Source organism: Nipponia nippon, unplaced genomic scaffold (assembly GCF_047370975.1).
Source record: "Nipponia nippon isolate SJK-2023a ecotype South Korea unplaced genomic scaffold, ASM4737097v1 scaffold_6, whole genome shotgun sequence".
Lineage (NCBI taxonomy): Eukaryota > Metazoa > Chordata > Aves > Pelecaniformes > Threskiornithidae > Nipponia > Nipponia nippon.
In genome coordinates, this window is record NW_028262380.1 from 32,788,921 (window position 1) to 32,802,326 (window position 13,406).

The 13,406-nt window shown below is 34.3% G+C and overlaps 1 protein-coding gene across 2 annotated transcripts in view; it reads left to right on the top strand.

Moving 5' to 3' along the window:
• The window catches only part of TUSC3 (tumor suppressor candidate 3), a 135,116-nt gene that overhangs the window by 50,680 nt on the left and 71,030 nt on the right, over positions 1-13,406 (top strand). For both annotated transcript variants that reach the window (XM_087736359.1, XM_087736360.1), the window contains exons 3-5: positions 5,051-5,168; positions 7,584-7,724; positions 8,272-8,412. In XM_087736359.1, the coding sequence (XP_087592485.1) occupies positions 5,051-5,168; positions 7,584-7,724; positions 8,272-8,412 (400 nt within the window). The remainder of the gene's footprint in view (positions 1-5,050; positions 5,169-7,583; positions 7,725-8,271; positions 8,413-13,406) is intronic.

The window sequence follows — 13,406 nt, forward strand, 5'->3', positions numbered from 1 at the left end:
AGTACATAGGGTCTATACCTTGACCTGTGCCACTAGTTTGTGATGTGATAATGGTTAAAGCATGTAAATTAGACATGTACGTATCTCTGTGAATTTCAAGCTACCTGAAACAAATGGATTTTGTTTTGCATACATTCTGCTGTGCTTGTTTATGCCTGTGAATTCTCAAATGTTTCTTTTAAAGATGTAACTGAGCCTGTTTGAATCATTGTGAATCAAGATTAAAGCCCAGAATTAGCGTCATAAATGATCAGGAGGAAAACGGGGAAATGCAACAGAGGAAGACTATAGTAATGGCAGGTGACCACTTGTGGAGACAAACTTGCAAACTGCACAAACTGAAAATTGTGTTGTGTCAGTCCTGAGTGATGTTTAATAGTGTTTTACTGTGGAAGTAATGACCCTGCTTCCAGATTCTTGGAAAACACAGTTTTGCAAAGACAGTATTTATGAAGAAGCAGCTCGAAATGGCTGGTAATGCAGAGTAGTTTGTGTAGCCAGTAATTTTCTTCGCCCCCATGTTGACTAGACTATCGCGTTTTTAAAAGTATCAGAGGTTTCATTATATTGAAAGGAGCACTGATTATTGCCATTAGCTGCAGTTCTGTGTGTGTCTGTAAATACATATGTGTGTGTAAATATACATATAAAGTATATACATAAAATATATATGTACGATGTGAGGGAGATGGGTCAATTTTGCAGGTGTGGCACATGTTTTCTAAAGACTTATTTTGTTTCATTTGAGTGACAAGGCTGAATTCTGTCAGAAATTATTAACGGCATCTGTTGGAACAAGCTTGTAGTTACTGCAGAAAGCCTGCTGCAGAATGAGCTCAAAGTCAAATGCTTAAGCTATTCCTTCTGTATTTCTTACAGGATTATATAAAAGGTAAGTTATAATTCAACATATACTTAATCTATTTTTAAGTTTCGAGCTTAATGTAGTATGTGTTTCATAAAGGGTTCTGAATGTAGCTACCTTCTGCTGTTGACTCACAATGTGCAGAAGGAAATGACAAAATATATGAGAGAAGAGATTCCACATAATTTTATTAACATCTACCTTATCAATGAGACCTCCAAGAGGAGGTTTTTAATCTGGAAAAGAGAAGAATTCTGTTGGTTTCCCTGTTCAAGAAGATATCTCAGAAGACTGCTTTCAAGTAGCCAACAAAAGAGTAGGTCAACAACAAAAAGAATTCTGACAGTCAAGGAGGTGTCATCAGAAATAGGATCCTCTGCCTTTCAGTTTTTTGCTGGTTGATCAAGAGCAGGTAGTGAGAAAATCATTGACAGTTCTCTTAACTGTGCTGAGAGGGAATTATCTTTTGAACTTTTGTTCAAAGAAGGAACAGGAAATGTGGAAGGAGCTGTTGAAAGTTCTGCAGTTGCTTTGCCAGTGCACTTCAGGATCTTGATAGAAGTATTGATGAGTCCTGTTTAACAGGGCAGTAATTTTATACTTGGATCATAAAAGACTCCCTATTCTTCCTGTGGTCACAATTTTTTTCTTTTTTTTTACTTTGCAACTTATACAAAATATGATCTCATAGCTTCTTTTCATTTGCAGAATATGGAAAATTTTGAGTGATGCTGTAAATAGACTAGCATGGATTTTTGCTTGCTTTCTCCTATTATAGATACCTAAGTTGCATAAATGATGTAGTTTTCAACTAGCGTCCATACTCTCTTCATTTTGTCGTGTGTGGTGAATTTTCTGGACACATTTGTAGATTCTTCAGTGCTTTTCATCGTGACATTATGAGTCATCCTAAACAAAAATAACAGCAAATAGGCATTCAGAATTTATCTTCTCCATGCTGAGAAGTCGTCAAAATATGCACTTAGCCCCTTTTTCTCTTTATTTTGGGAAAACAATTACAAATATAAACCAAAAGTTGTTTTGGAGGGAAACTGCAGCATTGATCACAGTTTACTTTAAACAGATGGATAAGAATGGGTGGGTGACCTGGTAGTGCACTCTTTGCCAATTGCACATTTGTGAGTGTTTTATACAGTCCATGGTGTGCCAAAAAATAATGCCTTAGTGCTTTCTTTGGCAAATAATTCCACAGTCTCTTTTATTCTTTTCCTAGTATTCCGTTTGTGTTTTTCTTACTATAATGTTGGACTAATAGAATAAAATTAATCTAATTTAACACAGCTCAAGCTATACAAATCTGATTATCTGCCATAGACACCCACATAATTAATCTTTTTAAACAAAGCTTTTAATATTTCATGAGCACCTCTTGTGTAATGGAAGAAATTTTTGTAGAGCATTTACTTAGCAGCTTACTTTTCTATATGTTGAGTAAATCTAATAGTAGCATTCCCTTTTGATCTGACCGCTTTTTCCTAGTAGCTGGTTAACATTACTGTTGTTGTCGCTAGTTCCTGTGGTGCTGTTATGATGAAATTCGTAAGAGGTGGCTGTAGCAACAATAACATTTAAATCTCCTTCATCTATCAAAAAATCCTGTCAAACTAACAAGAGCAGTGTTAATGTTGTTATTCTGATGAGTTCGTACGAAGTGTAGTTCTGCCCTATGCCTTTATAATATTTCATATCATTATTATAATAATTCCATATAATTTACATTACTTCATAGAAACTGATAGAATTTATATTAACTGATTGAGATAGGTAGATAAGAAGTGGCAGAGTTGATGTTGCCTGACTTTAATTGGAAGCTGAATTTTTTTCAGCCAAGTGCTCATGCTTTTTACTATTGCTGTATCTGAAAAGGAGTAAGCAACACTACAAAAAGTTAATGTGATTGTATCAGCGTTGTATCCATTGGAAATTATATAGCAGACTGTAGGATGTTCTTCAGTTCTGTATGTAGTAATCCTGTTACTTTGTATTCCTGCCCCTCCTTGTTTCACTCTCGCTTCTCCACACCCCTCAAGAGCTGCTATGAGGATGTATCACAGAATGCTTTGCTATCTTCAGTGTGTGGGGATGAAATTGTGGTTTGAATCTGCTATAGAAAATCTAAGACAGCCTTTTGCAAAATGATGCTTTCTGAAGTATACTTTCTACATATTATATTCATTCAAAATAGTTCACAGATGCAAAATACATGGAGATCAACAGGAACAAGAGTCTTCTCTCAAAATAGTGGGAACGTAACTGGAGTATCTGAATTTCCCAGAAATACTGTTTCATCACAAGTGAAAGTCAGACTAAGAAGAATGATGGCATCAAGATGAAGTGATTTTTATCTTGTTCTTATAATAAAAATGGTCCAGCTTCAATATAGCAGGTTTAACGGAACGGTGCCCTACAGATATTACTTAAGATTTTACAGCATTCCTTTGATGTTGTCTCACTGCCCTCTTCAGGATGACAGTGAATATGTTAGTTTGCTTAATGTTAGTTATCTCTTTCTAGAAATAACCAATCTTAATGCCTAAATCACATTTTTTTAATAATTGCAAACTCTTCCCATTGAGTAAGTGTGTTAAGTAGCAAATTTTACTCAATCGGGTAATAAGGGTGAAAGCTGAGTTTTGTTGTGCTTCATAAGACTTATTCTTTGGGGGGTCAAGAGATCATAAAATTTCATTTTAACTTTTTTGTTATGATAGATTTTTTCGTGTACAATATATTCCTTCATACAACACAACTCTGCTGGAGTTGTATGTAATATATTTCATGCCTAAGGCTGATCTCAGTTATGAGGAAATGGGGAGGATCTTATGACATCTGTGGTGCTGTCATCCTCTTCCCCCTCTTTGGTCTCTCAAAATACAATATGTATTATGTGTGTTTAGTGCAGAGTTTCTCTTGCAACAAACAGATTTTTGCATCTACAGCTTTTAAGTAAACAGTGTTCTGCACCGTCAAACACATGGAACTGGTTTTATAGAAACGTTATTTTAAGAAAAGCTGCAGAATACATTTATTTATAGTACTTCTGCATCTTACCACATGCAAAGATAAGTTGCCAAGTGGTAGAACCTTGGTTTGGACTCTACAGCAAATATGATTAATTAGTAACAGGGAAATAATTAGCAAAGGAGCCTGTATAAAGCCAGGAGTACTGCAAGGATCCTTTCAGGTTTTTTTTTCTTTTCTTTTTTTTTTTTTCCTGAATTATTCATTGATATTGATTTGTCCTGTGGAGGAACCTGTGGTTTTATGGTTCTGTGATTGTATGTTTAGAGAACATCTCTGCTGGTAAGGATCCCAGAATTCTTCTCCTGGAATTACTTTTTTCCTTTCCTCTCAGTGGGGACAGGGAAAAGTTGTTTGGTTTTGTTTGGTTTTGTTTTTTTCTTCTAAAATGAATGAATGAACAAACAAAACCCAACCAACCAAAAAAACCTCACCTGAATATAGTGCCACAAGCAAAGCCAAGAGTAGTCTTTCTGACAAATTTGAGTAGTAGCAATATGACTTTCTAGTGATGACAGAAGAGATTATTTAACCCTATATGTTGTGCAAAATTATTCTTTATCACTTTTAAAACAAGTTTTGTAGAAATGATCTTGAGTGTATTATGTTACGTACAAGCCTGCTATTCGTTTAGTTAGTATCATTTCCCCAGTGCTTAGCAGTTTCTGTGGCTCTGCCCATGGCTCTGCTATTTTAGGAAGATTACGGCAGTCATGTTTCTGTGTTATTTTTCCACTAGTTTCAGAATTCCTTATGTGCAGCTGTCTTCAGCAAGTAAATCCTGATATCGTTCTCAAGGGCCATGTAAGCATCTCCTTGCATGGATCTGTTAGCAGATTTGAGTGACTCTTGCTGCTCAGGCCACCCCTGTCTTCTGAGACTTTTAAATATGGAAAATGTTACTTTTTGTTAACATCATCTTGGGAGGTGTCTGGTATAGTTTGACTTAACACATTTCTAATTTTGGAAAAGGCAAGTTTGAAACAAAGAGTTGCATAACTAGCCGAAACTTTTTTAAATTGATAGTATGGGTGTTGAGAATGATACTGCAAGTGTAATTCATCTGACCGCTGCAGCTGGTTGTAGAATCCTTTTTGCCAGCGAATACCACATGCATGTACATTTGTTTCTTTCCCTTAACAGGCAAGCTAATGAAGAATATCAAGTGCTGGCTAATTCATGGCGCTATTCATCTGCTTTTTCAAACAAACTGTTTTTCACAATAGTGGATTATGATGAAGGGGCAGATGTTTTTCAACAGGTAAATGCTGGATACTGTAAAACATCTTAATTTTCAGAATTACACGTTGATTTGCTAAATGCTACAAGACAAATTATTTTCTGTGTATAGGTGTGTACTTCTGTGTTTTGTATACAAATTCTTCTTGGTTAAAAACACCAGGCGCTGCAGTTTCTATGACATTAGCGAAGACAGGTTATACCAGTAACCACTTCTAGCTTTTTTCCAAGTGTCATTTATAATGTTTGTTTATAGATTACATTATATGTATGCGAATATTTTTTCAGCCCATTGTTAATGTCATTTTTTTTAAGAATTAAGCACAATGCAGCTAACATTTGTATTTAAAGATTTCCTTTATTTTATCTTTAGGGGAAAAAAGCTCTTAACTAAAAGAGCCTTTTAATTGCTTTTATGTAATACAATATTCTTCAACTCCAGTAATACTTGTATTAGTGTGGAAGTTCTTCAGCGAAAAGAGAGGAGACTGGTTTAGATTTTATATATTGACTAGGAAGAGTGAAAAAATCAATTGTTGGAGAACACTCTAAGGCTCCCTCTTAAATTGAGTAGTCAAGGCAAAATCCATCCCTTGAAAATTAGTACCAAATACTGACATGCTTTTCTCTGATATTTATCCGTTGATTGAAGCTAAAAATGCAGATTAAGAGAAGTGACAATTTTTGAAGTTCTCTGTATTTTTAACCACTTTTTGGTGAATTGTGTGATTTAAAATTTTTAGGGAAAAAGTTTAGTACTTATTTTTAAAATACTTTATAATTTTAAGAGTTTAATTACAGTGTTTAGTAAATATTTTTGCTTCCAATTGACATCTTAGAATGTATTGTGTAAAGAATGGTTATTAATGGCTTAAGATTTTGCTTTAAAAATTTTAGTTCAAATAACCTTTAAAATAATCTTACATTACCCTACATGGTTACAATAATACAAAATATGTTGTTTGATCTTGCCTTAAGCCAATATTAGAATAGTCCAGTCCAACTTATTCCTTGTGTAAAAGGGCACAGATTCAGTTTATTTTCAGGTGGTATGCATTTAAAGTCATGTAAAAGTTAGACCAAATTAGATAAAATACGTAAGTTTTTGACTGTCTTTGAGAAATACATTGTTAAGAATAAGTGATACTAATGATTATTTTAAGGTGGATTTGGGGGAAATGTAGTTCTGACCTTGTGTTTACGTGTGCAAACAAGTCATGTAATACTGATGCCATAGCAAAAAAACCCCAAAAAGTAATGTGACTTTGATTTTTCAGCTTTTACTGTTTAGAGAGAATGACAAAGCCTTTGCAGACCAACTGCCCCCAAACTCTATAAAATGTCAGGTTTCTATATCTCAGAATGTTTCTGTATCTTATAAAATATTTTATTAAACTATTTCACAGCATTTGTCTTAGCCTTTCTCAAATATTTTTTGTTTCCAAATCAGTTCACTAAAGGAGACGGTTATTTTTTTGCTTAGATGGAAAATATTTTCATAGCTGATAATTCCTATTGATAAATCCAGTTCTGTACTTGATTAAATATTATGTTTTGGTAATGTGAGAAAACTCATTTTGCAGCAATGAAACAAACAAATTTACTCTGCATTTGTTATTCAAAGATCTCCATATTGCATCATCTTTAAGTATTTCCCCTGATTTTGTTTATGTTAATTTTCATGTTTTCAAGTGATTTATCGCACTTTCTGAGATAGACTGAATATGGAGGAATTTTATATAGTAAAATGATATTATCCTATACCACATTGCAAAGTTGAAGTCAAAATTTTAAGTGGCAAATGTAAATGTAAATCTATTTGTTTATCACCTTTGAGTTTTTTGATATACCGTGAATAGTTCCAGTGACATCAACACATGGATTAACAGTCATGTAATTTCTAGGGCAAGTTATGTAGTCTAAGCTAGTTATCTAGGCCTTTCTGGATTCAAAGACAGCTAGTAACTAGTGAATAGTCTGTCTTGAAGCCAGTGGAAGACTAGATGAATAGTTTAGTTAAATTTGGATTGGTGAGAGCTAGGCAAGAGAAACAATGTCAAGCTATTTGAACACTTTTTTCCTTCCCTAGAATTATAACCTAATATACTTTAGTAGATTGGATGGGTGTGGGGGCTCTGTTTTCCTAATTACAGCAAAGTTCTTATAGTGCATGAGAATTTTAAAGCATAAGATACTTGTACTCAGAAAAGCTTGTGGGTTAAATACTCTGAATAATTAAACATCGCAAAGAATCTAGGGGAAGGAATATTCTGAGCACTTTTTGGGGGACTATATATGAAGATGTATAAAAATAACATATGGAGGCAAATAATATTTTTCATGCTAATTACACTTGTGTTGCCTTATACATAAAAGGTAAACAATTTGAGGATAGAGTTACTAATATTTTTTTCTGCTATTTTTCCTGGTTTTGTAGCTGAATATGAACTCTGCTCCGACTTTCATGCATTTTCCTCCAAAAGGTAAACCCAAGAGAGCTGACACATTTGACCTGCAGAGAATCGGATTTGCAGCTGAGCAGCTAGCTAAATGGATAGCTGACAGAACAGATGTTCATGTAAGTCTTTTGACAATTTTAAAAGTTGAAGCCAAATGTATCTTTGTAGTCTGAGACAGGCTGATGACAAATTCTGTCTTTCCTTAATACTTTTTGTTCCTCAAGTGTAGGTTCCAGAACACATTAAAAAAAAAATATATATATAGTCACGGTACTTGTGGCAACTTCCGCAGTTTGCAGATTATATTCCATTCTTGCTTTGTTAAATTTTATGTAGTCTTATTCTGGATGAAAACAAGCAGTGATATTGTGATAATTAGTTGTTGGTAAGTAAAATGTGCTTTGCAAAACTATATACAAACCAGATAGTTCAAAGGTAGCTGCAAATCTGTTGAAGAAATAATGTTTTGGAGTTGAACAGTTCAAAATGATGCTTAAAATTTTTTCATATTATGTGCTTATTAAAGGAAGTAAAATTTTAATACCTTTAGGGATTAGTCTTTCTGACTCTGAAACCAGATTTCAGATGCTCCCTGTTTGATTATGTGGAAGGTGATCTGTATGTACACGTTTATTTGTGATCTGTATTTGCATTTATCTTTTCCAGATTAGAGTGTTCAGGCCTCCTAACTATTCTGGTACAATTGCACTGGCTCTTCTGGTATCTCTTGTTGGTGGCTTGTTATATCTGCGAAGAAATAACTTAGAGTTCATCTACAACAAAACTGGCTGGGCCATGGCAGCTCTGGTATGCAGATTTTCCTTACTAATATGCTTTTTATTAGTTTCTTATCTTAGCATATATATCTTCATTATTTGCATGGTAAATTAAAAACCATTGCATTAATACATTGTTCAGAATGGTACTATCAGACAAAGATTCATGATCTAGATTTTGGGGCTAATTCTCATAAGCAGTGAGTATCGGTTGTTACGAGTGATTCACTGAAAATGAATAAATTTTCTGATAGCTGCAGATTTTTGTTTGACCTTTAACAAAGAAATATTTCTAATAAAAAGTGTTACTAATGTTCACTGCTATCGTTCAACTTTCTCTTTTTTGTAAAAGCAGTAATGTTATGATTGGTTTAGTGTGGATATCAATGTCAGACTGTATTGCTTTAGAGTAATGAAAGGTTAAGAAAAGTAACAAAGGCTTTTATATGTTTGTAAGAAAATGATAAAAGATCTAAGAAACAAAGAAAAAGGTGGAATTCTTTCCAAAACTGGTTTCAGTAGTACTGACCTTAACATTCCACTGTTAAGCTAAATGAGAATAGGATGATCTTATAATTCTGAGGAAATTCTAAAATTGCCAATAGTCTGTTTGAACTATTAGTCAACTAAATCCTCAAGGCCATAAATAATGAACTAAGGTTTAACATGCCTAATAGTGTATTGCAATGTGTTTGTTTATATCATAGTTTTCAAATAACTGAGTAGACTGATGAAAAGCGTGGGCTGTGCCGTATAGTCAGCTGTCTCAGTTTTAGATAGGGAATAACATGCAAGGATGGTAGATGAAGGTTAAGATATATCAATAAGTATTCGTCAGTCTGCCACCATTGTGACTGACAGAAGAGGAAAAATCCGAGAAGCAGCATCTAAGGTTTAATTTTCAGGGACACGGAGTCAGGAGCATGGTTATCAACACTAGAATAGTGTCTAGGGTTACCAAGTACAATCCCACATTTTACAGCTTAATAGAGCTCCTTCCTTCTGTATTAGCAACAGATTAATTGAGAACAGTACTTTCTAAAAATTTGTCCATGTATTTTATACAACATAAGCCAAGCTTTTCTTCTTTTTCCATGTAAATGGTTATTTAATCATGTCATCATTTTAAAGACTTTTTCCCAACTTGCATCAATATGAATTAACCTTTCTTGAAAGCACATGGCTAGGATTGTAGATGGAATTATGAGTTTACTTGCGTAGCAGCGTTCATATTTTATTTCTCATCTAGGCTCCCTTTCCCATGAAAGCTTGGACCAGATGGTCTTTTGACGTCCCTTCCAACCTGGGCTGTTCTATGATTCTGTGTATTTTAGCCCTGCTACAAGTAGGTTACTGACGTATCCTATAATTGTTTTTGCCTTTTCAAAGCCACGTCATATTGATGGTTTGCTGTTCTGCTCCAATTCAACAATATGAGAAGATACCGTCTTTTGTGACACTTTCAGCTGATGGGCCTGTTGGCAGCTTTTATTGGATCAGTTCAAAGATACAGTTGCCTAGTACCTGTTGGGCTCTAATTCATTTTTTTTAATATCTAAATGATTAACAACATCTTAAAGCAAGCTCTTTGTTCAGAGTTCCTTAATACTTGGCATTACTCTTGAATAATGGCTACTGATAATGCTGTTTTCTCTCATGTGCTATCATAGCATTTCCTACTAGTGTACATGGCATACATTCTTTGTTTAAACAGTTTGTTAATCTACCCTGTACATTGAGGGAGGAATAAAGAACAAGATTTCAAACAAACCACCTACAGGACTAGATTTCAAGTAGAATGATGTTTCCTTTTGATCTAGAGAGCCAGGGGCAGAATGTCTTCTTTGTTCCAGGATGTCATTTGGGGTATCCTGAACTCTAGCACAGACTTTTGATGATTTTCTTCCAAAGTAAGTCCGTTGTATTCAGTTCCACATATTTTTCTAGATTACCAGTATTTTTTAATGATAATACTTTTTAAAGATACACTACCATGAGAAAGCTGAAATTTGATACGTATCAATCTTTTCTTTGAACTCCTAATTAAATATCTTTAGATGTCACCTGAGTAAAACAATAATCAGCACACCAAAATAGATGTTTGTATCAAATAAAGATGTGTAATCAATGGTATTTCCTTTGTTTAGCCATGTGATGTATCTCTGGAGACAGCAATTATATTCCAATTTCATACCTCAGGGTCCCAAATCAGAAGTTTAATGTATGAATGTTTTGGGCAATTGTGTTTTTTCTCTTGCAGAAGTTAAAAATCAGTTCTTCAAATCAAGAATCATTCTGTTACAATCTGCATTCAAAAATAGTTGAAGACATAATTAACTAATTAAATTAAGAAAATTAACACATTGATTCTTTCTTAAAATATTTGCAGTTCTCCTTAGCAGCAGCTGGACGTTTTACATCGGAACTTAACTGCAAATTACAATGTAGAAAACTTCTAATCACATTCAACTGAACCCCTGTGAATAAGATCAATGTCCAAATGTGATCAAACATTTAAAGAAATTGGATTAATGCCGTTCAGTAATTGTCATCCTGCTGATTGTATTGACAAGCAATAATAGAGTTAAAAGGAATTAAAATGGCGTTAATGCCATTTATTGTTGTTGCTAATACCATTTTCTGTAAAATTCTGTTTACTTTAAAAATGAATAGCACTTAGAGGATGTTTTAGAAAAAGGTCTTATATCTGAAAGTACATAGCAATTAATCATGGCGTTGAGTCGATGCTTCCCTTTTTTAATCATTACTGTTCTTTTGCCTTCACAATGTTGTCAAAGCCCCATACTGCAAAATGATTTTTTAGCAAAGATCATGCAGTTACCAGAAGTCTTTTTGGTTTTATTCAGATCTACATGGACATACAAGTTAATGTTATAAGTTCTTTTTGGTGGAATCAGCAGGGACTCTAGATTGCAGGCTTTTGCACAGATGACCTTAGTTCTGTAAAATGACTAGAATATGTCAAGATCCATAGAAGAAAATGGACAGTCATTAATATATTCATTCTAATGTATTGTGTAGTTATGATTCTCTTAGTGCTTTTTTCTACCAGTAAAACTTAGAGCTTCTTTTTTCATAAAAGCTTATTAAAAGGAAAAATGGAGAAGATGGTGTCTAGTTAAGGGGAGTGAGTCATGCCTAATAAAATGCTTTTATGAAGTGTATAAATAATAAATACTTAATTTTAAAGAATTACATTCTTCATTAATATTTTTTTCTTTTTGAACTTTAAAAAACAAATCAAACATGGAAAGCCTGGCAAGATGCATAAAAACTACAGGAAGCCCATGTTTTTGACAGGAGTATTGGCAATTATTTTGTTCCTTATTGGCAGTTCTTTTTACAGATGTTGCAGAACTGAGAAAGCACAGGAGCTTTTTTCTGAAAGCTGTAGTTTTGGGGTTTGATTGTTTTTGGGGAGGTATTGTACTGCTAGGTAGCCAGCATTCTTTAATTGTATGGAAAATAACATTTTTAATTTCAGCTGAAACTCTTTCATAGATATCCTGGAATTCAGTAACTGAAAACTGTATCATTGCAAACAGACAAGTCTCTTGTTTTCTTTCCTTGTTTTTCAGAGCTTCTTAGTTTATTTTGAAGAGCTTTTATGCTCCCAAGTTGGATACTTTTTATTTAAATGAAAAATGGACAGTGCCTCTCTGCCTGATTAAATGATCTGTTCCTAAAAATTAGAAAAAAATTCTCAGCAAAAAGCGTCTCTGATGTTTTTACTAGCAGGAGAACAGAGGATCCCAGAAATGTTGACTGAATTTTTATTTGATATCTCCATTGATACCAGAAAGTTGTGTCTTATAGGTAATATTTCTAGCACTGTTTTAGGAGAATATTTAGGAATGCAATTTTTAGTGATGCATCTAATGGTTTTGATAGACTTTCAGAAGCAAGACCAGAGAGCTTTCATCTCACACATTGATTCCAATGCCAGTTCACACAAGACTGTTGAATTGGTTTTCTCCTCAACATCAGATTGCGCAACAGCAATGCTATTAGCGGTTTCATTCCCGCATTGAAGCACTGCAGACTCTGGAAGTATCTTGTATGCCTTAGGCGTTTTTACTTGCAACATTACCCAGAAGACTTTTAGAATGGCAAACCATGATGATTGAGTCACCGTACATGATATCCCAAAAGGTGTCTTTTGAGATCACATCCAAAATTTATCCCCTAGATTATTTTAGACTTTAATTCAAATCCTACTATTCATCTATGGATATTTTTCCCTCTGACATGCTAGCACAAAGATGAGGAAGGGCTTCGGTCCCTAGATAATTGCAGAGTCCTGTCCTCTTATACTGATAACAAGAAGCAATTCAGATTCTTCTCAAGACTCTTCATTTCTTAAGCAGAGAGGAAAAAAAGGTCAGATGGTATAAACTGGGGAAACTTCTAACATTTTAGATAAGGAATTGCTACATTTTAGGCAACAGTACTGGTGCTGAGAGTTTATTTGTTCAGTTGGCTAGAACATGGGCTACTAGGGGGCTTTTTAAAGTGTTTTCTTTTCCAGGCTGCCACTGTGGTTTTCTGCATGTAATTTTCAGTTTTATTTTATGTGTATATTTCAGATTTGCCTGTATACCTGTGGAATCTGGGAAGGCAAAGTCTGTGCTCAGATTCAAAGGTAGCTTCCTAGGAGTTGACTCTATTGGGCAAAATATGTCAAGTCACTTGAATGAGGAGGCAAAGCATGTGTTTACGCATTGTTGTAACAGTTAATGGTTATGAGAAATGTGTTCTGTGCTGATACACTTCCACAGTACCTATACTTTACAGTACATTCGTCATCAATTATTGCTCTAAAAGAGCTTAAAGGGTATCATGGCTACTAGCGGCTTCTTTACCCCTTTCTGTGAATGAGAATAAAAAAGTAATGGGTTTTATTCAAAGATACAGCTAGAAAAAGTCAGGCCCCTCTACATGAGAGATAGGCATCTCAAAAGAACAGTAATAAATATAGGTTATTAATTTCCTTTTCTTCCCATA